At 35.9% G+C, this 10,305-nt stretch overlaps 1 protein-coding gene across 4 annotated transcripts; it reads right to left on the bottom strand.

Moving 5' to 3' along the window:
* Positions 1–1,251: 1,251 nt before the first annotated feature.
* LOC107659942 (39S ribosomal protein L28, mitochondrial-like) lies at positions 1,252–6,251 on the bottom strand. 4 transcript variants are annotated; one of them, XM_016449054.1, is made up of 6 exons: positions 6,040–6,251; positions 3,262–3,564; positions 2,704–2,856; positions 1,779–1,916; positions 1,587–1,676; positions 1,252–1,497 (listed from the first exon to the last, which is right to left on the bottom strand). In XM_016449054.1, the coding sequence occupies exons 2-6, from the start codon at positions 3,547–3,549 to the stop codon at positions 1,402–1,404; spliced, it is 765 nt and encodes a 254-aa protein (XP_016304540.1). In that variant the 5' UTR covers positions 3,550–3,564; positions 6,040–6,251; the 3' UTR covers positions 1,252–1,401. The 4 variants fall into 4 exon arrangements, with proteins under 4 accessions (XP_016304540.1, XP_016304541.1, XP_016304542.1 ...); XM_016449055.1 differs by having other exon boundaries at positions 1,587–1,673; positions 6,040–6,249; XM_016449056.1 differs by having other exon boundaries at positions 1,779–1,913; positions 6,040–6,249.
* Between the last annotated feature and the right edge of the window lie 4,054 nt (positions 6,252–10,305).

Below are 10,305 nucleotides of genomic sequence, written 5' to 3'. Positions count from 1 at the left end.
TAACGTCAGTGATTTTAAACAATAGATATTTGTGTGTTGTGGCTCCCATGAGAAGTGATTTCACACCTCGGTTCACATGACTCAAGGTGACCTTTAACAACTATTAATGTGAACAACACAGTTGGCGCTATCTCTCTGTGTGTGTTGCAATGTTGTAAAGCCTCATAGAAAGTCCAGTATTGGGCAATGGGACTGTATAAAACGCATGGCGCCAAAAGGAAGGCTTTTAGACAACACACATTTGCACTCCTGAAATAACTAATTGCTTTAAACCAGCACTATGTAACTTTTTCTGTGTTCAAAATTTGCAAAATGTATATAATGAGCGAGTACATCATGAATTCATCTTCCAAACCACGTTTTTGTCTTATTCCGAATCACTACGGTACACTTATAATAAGTACTTATATTTAGACTATTGTAGCCTGGTCAGGTCGTCACCGCTGCGGAGTAACACATACCTGCGTGAATCGCCAGAGACATAAACGTAGAGAAGTAGCTCCGGTTGGAATGTTCTTCCGCGGGATGTGTGCAGTTCTGTTTATTAACCGCTAGAGCGCCAAAAGTTACATAGTGCTGCTTTAAATATTTTGTAATGTGAATTTACGATTCTGAATTTATTTTTGACAGGAACGTCACGCACTGTGTTCAGAATGTAATTCTGTCGTAGCTTCTGAACAAGCAATAAGAGTGCTTAAAAACATTAAGTTAATGAGTAAATACATTTTAGACCCAATATTGGCACCTACCTGTCTATTTTGTTATTTTATCGACAACAGTTCCAGAAATATGTAAATAATATGTATACGTAGCTTGGATAAAGTGTCATTGAAAAATGCTCACCAATAATTAACAGACTTTCATGAACGTGCAAACACAGACAAGCGGAATGATACAAACACATTCGGTGACCGGAACTAGCTCTTCGATAACGTGCAATACACTATATACAGTTTACTACTAAAAAAATTGTAATAATAAACACTCTCATTATATGCTGCATCAAGCTAACATGGTTCACACAGCCAGAACCTTCCGGGAAAGTTCTGATATTTAAATAAATAAAACCTATAATTAACCATTAGAGAAATTCTGTATTAATCCTCATAATTAAAGGTAACAAAAATAGAACCTGAAAGAACATTCCTAGAAAGTTAGGATTTGGTTTCCAAAAGATAACCAACGGGAACCAGTGTTAGTAGGACATTCCAGTTTCCAAATAGCCAGAAAAGAAGGAATTCCAGTCAGATTAGCTGATTCAATTTATTATGAAGTAAAAATGACATATTTACAGAAAATAAGCACGTTGTTGGTGATGTTAGTACAAAATAAATACATTATCGTTTATTCTTCAGACTGTATGACAGACATGGAGGATGCCAGAGAAGAGAATAATAGTCATCATTTTTTCTCCACAATCTGAGGCTCTGAGAGCTTCTTAATGGTGAGCTCCTCCACAAGCTTCTTCACCAAACTGTTGTGAAGAGGCTCTGGATCCTGAGAAAGAAAAAACGGAGTAATATTTATCTGATGACAGCAATCGGACATGCAGTGACCATCTTTCATATCCCCGTTCATTTCATTACCTTCTTTTCCAGTAGTCTCTGTTTCTCTACTGCTTCCTCTAGACTCAAGCCCATCCATTCAGCCTCCTCCTCTGGGATCTCAAACTGCTGCTTGTAAGAATTGAGAGAAAGTAGAGTGAAGAAAACACACAGGATGATTATCAACAACATATGGCTGCAAATATACATAACCACATAATCAACTCATCTCACCTTGTAGCGGTTGTAGATTTTTTCCCTGCGAGACGGATCAGCAGGGTACAAATCCGTGTCTTTCCGTGCCAGACGTAAAAGCATTGCACGTTTTAGATCCATTCCAAACTTGGAGTTCAAATCTTGCTTTGGGGTCTGCTTTGAAAGAGATACACACAATATATCCACCACATTTTGCTGTGAGATTTTCTCGTATAAATTATTTTAAAAATGGATTCTTATGTAAATGGTTACAATACACTGAACCGAATGACCCTTTACACAAGAATAGTTTTAAAAACTGCTTACATATATTCTATATTTAGTAAATGACATATTTTACACAATAATGTAATATAATAATACATATACAATAACGAATACAATTTTATATAATATATATTACTATATAAACATTATTATATAAAACTTTTTAAATTCATCCAAAATAATAAAACATATTTAATGCCAGACTTGTGCGGACTTCCAATAGTTAAAATGATTTTATACAATATACATTAATATATAAAAATATATTAGATAAAACTATCATACTTTTGTAAAATAATTAAAACATACTAAATGCCAGATGTTTGCTTCATTTTGTATATAATAAAATGAATTAGAGACAATTATAAATAAAACCATTTTATACAATATATTCCATAAGCACATATTATTATATAAAATTATTGTAATCTTTGTCAAATGAAAAAGCACACTAAATGCCATAGACTTGAGGACTCCATTTTTAAAATGGAATAATAAATATACAAAAAAAATGTATACAATAAATATTACTATCATAAACGTAAAAGTTTAATGTTTGTAAAATGATAAAACACATTAACACAGACTTTTGAGGACTTCCCAAAAAAAAAAAGAAGAAGATACAACATACTAAACGCCACAGACTTTTGAGGACTGCTCACCAGGTGAGCCTCACCTTAAGAATGTAGAAGTCGAAGCCAAAAGCAGCATCAATAAGGTCCAGTGTGCGAGCTGTGACTGTTACAGTAAACTTTTGGTCGAGGATCTCACTGTACAGCTCTCTGTTAAACAGCTGCGGCTTCCAGGTTTTGCGCAGTCTTGTAGAAAGCTGGTGTGACGAGTACATATTACATACTATCACTGATAGCACACGTACATCACAGAGACGTCTATTTGACATCTGCAAGACGTATTGTTTAGAGTGTTCGCTCATCTGCAATACGTCTATAGGACGTTTCCTATCAGATGCCAAATAGACGTTTAGGAGATGTCTTTAAGATGTTTATAATTTAGAATGTATGTAAAACTGACGTCTGAAAGATGTCTATCAGATGTTTGTACACAGCAGATGCTTTCCAGTGCTGTGTACAAAGCGATCTTTAACAGACATCTTGCAGACGTATGTGCGCTATCTGGGGTAGGATAAGTCGTCTTCAGGAAACATTCTGATTTATCCACTATTTAAATAAAAGAACCCAAATCAATATTCAATATTACTGTAGTACAATATTACCTTGTCATCTTTGGCATATCTAAAGCCAGATATCCAGCCTTCTCCACCCCAGAGTCCGTCCTGTGATTCTGGCGGATAATAAACAGGGACAGGCACATCCTGGACTCGCTCTCGGTGTCCAGTTTTAGGATCGAGTCTGTATTTGACACCCAGTGGTTTCCAGTGCACAGGAGTAGGAGGGGTGGTGTCCTGCAGAGAGCGCAGGTAGTGCTGGGGTAAACGGGCGTAGATGCCCTTCTGCAGCTTCAGGACCTCCCAGATTTTTGGTGGATACTTGTGTAGAGGCATTTTATTGGACAAAACCTTACAAAGAAAGGTAGAGTAGGTACATAAATCACGCCAGGGCTCCAGACTAACATTTGAGAGCAGTGGCACCAGCGCCACTCAAAATGAGCAGTGTTGGGGGGCGCCCAGGAATTAAACGTACCATTATTCTTCTAGTATATGGAACTGACCAACTTCAGTGATTAATTTATGTGTGTTTTAGTAGCAAGTTGAAAAGTTTGCTTTTCAAGGCACTTTGTGACTTTTCTTAAAAAGCGTAAAATTATGACAAAATCTGATTTCTTGATCATTTGAAGATGCTGTCTACTGGTTATAATTGTGATTTGATGTACTTTTTAAATTGTACATAAGTGTTTGTTTACCACAAAGTATAGTTTGGTCACCCCATTAAAAATAACATTCAAACTGGATCATTTTAGCGCTTTAAAGTGCTGGAAATAGTTGTGTGAAATGCTTGAAAGCCGTTGAAAAGTGCTTGAATTTCTCTCTCAAAAGGTTGTACAAACCCTGAAATGAATGATGTAATGCATTCGACTATTTCTACAACACCATGGTTACAGTTAGCGTTTCCAGACGTATGTTTATAACAGAATTCTGTGCAGAATTTGAATGAGTCTCACTAGATCTCGCAGCAACCTTATCATTGTGCGGCGAATTCAAACGCTTCTCACTGGATCTCGCAGCACTGTTGCATCTGTGAGGTAACAGTGTCGCGAAATCAACTTTGGCTCCCGAGTAAAGCTGTTCTGAGCTCGGACGAGTTTGTTTGTGTCGCTGCGCAGCTGAAACGTAGCGCGGTTTAGTTTCGCTTGCCGTTTGATGTTTCTCAAATTTGGTCGCAGTCTGGAGCCCTGCACGCACATCCATGCATCACACACACGCTTTTATTTACTCTACTATATATGTATAAACATATCTACATATATATGTACATATACATATCATATAAGCCTATGGGCCATTCTACAGAACTGGTCCAAAGTGAAAAAAATGTCTTTTTCCAAAAATTAATTGTGTATGCAAATTGTATAATATCCAAGGTACACATTTTCAGAAAGTTTTGGAATATTTGTCCTCTCCCCAAATTTGTCACTACCGAAACACAGTAATAATAATTTTAATTAGAAGGGTTATATTGACCTATTAAGATTTTGCTTACATCTACATTGTAAATATATTTGTTTGCTATTTGATTACAATTTTTTCAGAGGTAAATCAAACATTACATTTTTAACAATATTTCAAGTGTAATTTATGACATTTGTTGTATTTTGAATCCAATTTTTCATTGTAAAAGGCAAAAAGTTGATCATACTGATTTCAAAGTTAAGGATTCATTAGTTTGAATATACATCGAACCAAAAACTATCATCTTAGTTGATAATTCAGTTTACTTTATTTTTGACAAAACATCCCATGTTTCGGTAGTGACAGCACAATTTCGGTAGTGACAGTAATGCTTTGGTAGCAACCACATCACATTACAGCATTTTAACTTGCATACTAAACACTTCTAAAATACAAAAAAATTGCATAACTGTACTAAAATTTCCCCCAAATATGAGGATTATGTGTTCCCTTTTGTCACTACCGAAACAATGATGACATGTTTCAGTCCTGACAATTTTATGGGATAACACCCCAAAAAAAAAAAAAGTTGTCACAACCAAAACTCCACCAAATGTTTGTTTCGGTAGTGACAATTTTAGATAATTTTGAACTTCTCAAAGATGCTAATCAGCACATGGTTAGCTAGCACAGTTTTGAACAGTTGTACACACATAAAAATTAAATGATATGGAATAACTCCCAAACGTTTGGTAGTGACGTTTCTTAGAGTTACACACAGATTTATCAGACTTCTGAACACATTTACCTCAAAATGATGGGCCTATCTACTCACCCTGTAGCTATGAGACAGACACATAAATATGTCCTGATCATTAATGTAGGGGTGTAGTTCATTTCAGTCTCAGCAAATGGACTAAAACATGCACTGTTTCGGTAGTGACATGGAAAATGCAGGACACATTTTCTTACATAAAGTTTCATAATTTACAAAGAAAAAATAAAAGAAATATTTGTTTTGAACTTCACTTTTTAAAAGAATCGAAAATATATTTTTAAAAACAACAATGGAAAAAAAACACTAAAATGATTTCAATTTAATTTTCATAAATTGAAATGATGGGTTAGGGTTTGGGGCAGCCACCTCCCAATTGAAAGTACCCAATAAATTATTTTATAAGCTATATATTAAGCTTAGTGATATTTGAAATATTATTGTGGGTTTCAATATATAATAGAAGGATCTTAGTAAACATCTAAGATTTGAATACTTAAATGCTTTTTAAATGTGTTCGCACCAATTCTTTAGAATGGCCCATATATGATAAGCCAAAGATGCAAATATACGCTTTATAATGTACAAATCTAAAGATGCAAAACTAATAACGATAAGGAAAAGGCATGTGTACAGTTCGGCATTCTTACCGGGCAATGACGCGAACGGAGAATTATTAATTTACTTTTACATTATCAGTGTTAGCCTGCTAGCCTCTCAGTCAGCACATGCTGTGAAGCTAACCAACGGCACCTCACGTCATTTCCTATGACACACTGGTGTGAGCTGCGATTGGTTCACTGGAGTGTTTACGTCATTGGTTGGTTGGTGGCACGGCTGAGCTTCCGGAGGTTTAAAGGCCCGTTCACACCAAGCACGGTAACTATAAAGATAACGATAAAGATATAGTTCTAAAAATCGTTCTCCATATTAAAGAATAGCAGAGTCCACACCACAACTATACAGATAAAGACAAAGAGAAACGATATAGTTGGAATCACTTTCAAAACTATTTTTCTCCAGTTGATGAACGATAAAAAACTGACAGCCAATCAGAATCCATCCTGCTGTAACGAGCTCGAGAATTTAAAGCGGCAGACGCGCGTGCGCTTAAAATAAACAGACGATATTGTTCGCTGGTGTGGACGCTAATATCGTTATCTTCAATAGTTATCGTTATCGGTGTGAACGGGGCTTAACAGCAGGGGTGATAAACATTTTAGCATTTTACCAAAAACCCATTTGAATAACAGGCTTTCTTTCTAGCACAATTTTAGCACGCCCGAAAGGTGGAATTGAACCACTCCGCCGCTAGGCAGCTACAGGTTTGAAGCCTGCACCCCGGACCACCGAGGTTCATCCGGGCGATTAAAAGAGGTGAGACTGCGTCAATATATAGGTCTCTGCTGCGCTATGAGTTACAGCTATGGTGAGTGTAATTTGTGAACCTGTATTTAACAGCATATCATGATTACTTTATGATATATTGTTGCCTCCCGTAGTATGAAGTTTAAGGAAATACGACATTTGCAGAAATTCTATATTAAAACCAGAGTTGCAGCACATGCAAATGTATTACTTTCTATTGGTCCAGAAGTAGGGCGGAGATTTACATACTTCCCTTGTTTTTGTTAATCATTCTTTGCTGTGAATTAAAACCAAAACAAATCTTTTTCATTGTATATTGCTATTTCTAGATGTAAGAAAAGATCAAATGATAGCCTTTTAGCATATGTTTTATGCAGATGTTTTACACATATTATACTTTTTCTTATGTAATATATTTTCTAGTCAAACAATAAATATGCCGACTAAATGATAAAATTATATGATAAAAGATAATTTGTAATGTTTTTAAAACTATCAACTCATTTACAGCCAATTTGCTGTTGTTTCTAAATATACTATATTTCATTTAGTCAGTTTTTAATACAAAAAATATTTCTTTATTTGATCATGACCTAATTAGACTCACTAAAACATTCTTACATGTAAACATGCTTTATATTATAATAGCTCTGATATTCAGTTAAAGATATATCATTTTATTGCACAGGGTTATGGCACATTGCAGGCATAGGCACATTGCCTATTATTTGTTTAGGGTGTTGTGGAAACACGAGATTTAAAAAAAAACTCATATTAGCCTCATTCAAATAGTTTATTTCGCCAGTAAATAAATTATGCAACATTACAAAAAAAAAAAGAAAAGAGAAAAAAATCCATTGCATGAAAATGGTTCACACTCACACCGCAAGAACAGCATCCGTTCCAGATCTTCACTGTACAATGGCACACATTCACCTCGTACTTATCATTCATTCTCAAATATTCTTGAAGCTTTTAAAGCTCCAGGCAAGAAATCTTGAAAACACATTCGTAGGCAGAGCATATGCACCTTCTCAGAACAACACTTACATTTGACTTCTTGTAACAGCAGTCACACTACAGGGAACTAGTGTGTTCAGTTTTCTACTGAACCGTTTACCAGAAAGTGTATGTGGGGAGTAACTGCAGAACTGTCTTCATGAGTAATACATATTAATACTGCTAACTGTCCAGTTCACTATGAATATTAACCATCACCAGAACATATCTGTATATGTAAGTATAAGTATAAAGTGACCTGATTAAGAGATTATGTTTTAAAAAATAAAAACAAACACAAACCTTTACATTTTAGTCTGTTTGGATCATCTGTAATGAACAAAACTCTTAGACTGTGACAATGATGGAAGACACTCTACAAAACAGCAGAGCGATAAATAAGACACAAACGCCTCTCCTCTTGGTATGTAATAAAGTGGTGTCAAAAAGGACAGTAAGTGCACATTATCAATACAGTATTAGAAAGATGAAAATACTGTTGTGTCACTCGTGAAATCAAATTATCACCCCCATCTCACACATGGGACCATTTCAGTATAATATAATCAACTTAATAGTGAGTGTTTATGTCTACGCAACTTTATTAGAGAAAATTCCATCAACAGATTACAAAAAATCTTGTTTCATGCTCACTTATTGCATTATACCACTGAATGATGTGCACACTGACTTTATTACTGGAACATACCATGTGCAACAGAGAAAATGTATACATTTGCAAACAATAAAGTATAATTCATAATTTCATGTAGCATTCCCTCGCAAGGTCATTCACACCATTTTTATTCAGTTTCATCATCTTCCACTACAATGAACTGAAATTTCAGCTTTTGGGACCGCATTTCATTTGATGCCAATCAAAGAAAATACCAATTGGCTTAAGAATAACACAAGCACACAAAAAAACTCCAACTGTGATTGATAAATATGAAAATCATAGTGCTTGTTCTAATAAAATTGTATGTATTTACCTAGAGAAATTGCTAGAGGAAAACATACGCTCAGTAGAAACATTGATTTTAAATTCCAAAAATGAAAATGCATAAACGTAACAGGATATGACAGCACCCTGTTGTAAAAGGCTCCTAAGCGTGTACACACACACACACACACACACACACGTCCTCTCAATCATACTTAAGTTATCAATAAATAAGGTGGACAATCAAATAACACAATGTTCTCAAACACTGTTGTACATCTGGATCTTATAAAGAACGGCTTTTCAATACAATTGAAGGGAACCTTTTTACTATTTCGAATTACCATGTGAAATCAAACACCGAGGATACAAATGAGTGACTGCGCTGCATTAAAAACAGACAAAAACAACTGACAGAAAATGCCATAGTACAGATGGACAGTTGAACTGCAGCAATGTTATAGAAATATCAGTGAGCATTTCATTGGGACGTCAACATGTTCTCCTCATTAGACTGTGTTTTGAGGTTGGATATGAATGTACAATCAAGTCTAGACGTCATCAGCCAGTAAAAATTATATTTGTTATTATTTTTTATTGAGGACACACTGGCAGGCTGATCAGGAGACAGTTCATTTGATTATAATAAACAGCTGATCAGTAATTGCACAAGCTTTTGTTCATAGATACTCGGTCATAATAGGGTAATAATGAGTAACAAAAAAAGACCAGACTTCCTGTTTTCTACTAAATGTGCCAACAAGGGTGACCTCAGAAATAGAGGGGAAACAATGACTGTAATAGATCCAACGTTATTTGATTTTGAGATCAGCACTCTTGTGGTTTGCTTTGGCAATATGTGATTAGCAAGAACCGCGAGGCAAATGAAAGTTAGCACAACCTACTTTTAAAATAACTCTGCCCTACTTTACCTGAGGTTGAAGCAGTGCTTGCTTTATTCGGACTCCTGTAACTGTGCTTTACTGCTTGTTTACGCTCAGCCGTGATGGGGCGATGATAATAAATCGGAATTGTAGCTAAAATTAATCAGGTTTGATGAATAGGCTATATGTTACAGGACCTTAGTGGGGCCACCTCAACACAAGCTCATTTTACAAATCAGTCGGCATCTCAGTCGCTATTTGAGACCGATAACGGAAAATTCTGATCTAAAAGCATAGTAAACAAAAAAGAAACTGCAACCTGACCTTCTGACCAGGTGCACAACAATAACGCATGTACACTGAAAAAAAAAAAAAAACATCGCAAACCAACAGATTTTCTTCGCAGACCTTGACCCTTTGTGACATCTGAATGCCAAGTTGACTTTTCCTGGCATTTTAAAGAGTAACAATGTCGTCTTAACTGCTATTAGCCAATCAAATCTTTCATTCGCGACATTTTGGCGAAGAAAATAAATCAAAACGAAACCCGAAGACATGAAAAACAACCCAAATAAAGCCATGCTGACATGTTGGGGCGGAGAGTGTGAAAAGTGCTAATGCTAGTCCTCCATCCCGGCCCGCGCTCCTCAGTGACTCGTGTCGTCATGCAAGGCCTGGTGTTTGTGGTTGCGATGGTGGGACGGCTCTCACCCCGGGTTGCG

Source organism: Sinocyclocheilus anshuiensis, unplaced genomic scaffold, assembly GCF_001515605.1.
Source record: "Sinocyclocheilus anshuiensis isolate Anshui unplaced genomic scaffold, SAMN03320099.WGS_v1.1 scaffold1241, whole genome shotgun sequence".
Classification (NCBI taxonomy): domain Eukaryota; kingdom Metazoa; phylum Chordata; class Actinopteri; order Cypriniformes; family Cyprinidae; genus Sinocyclocheilus; species Sinocyclocheilus anshuiensis.
The sequence above is the reverse complement of the archived record's forward strand: the minus strand, read 5'-3'. Positions and strand labels throughout refer to the sequence as shown.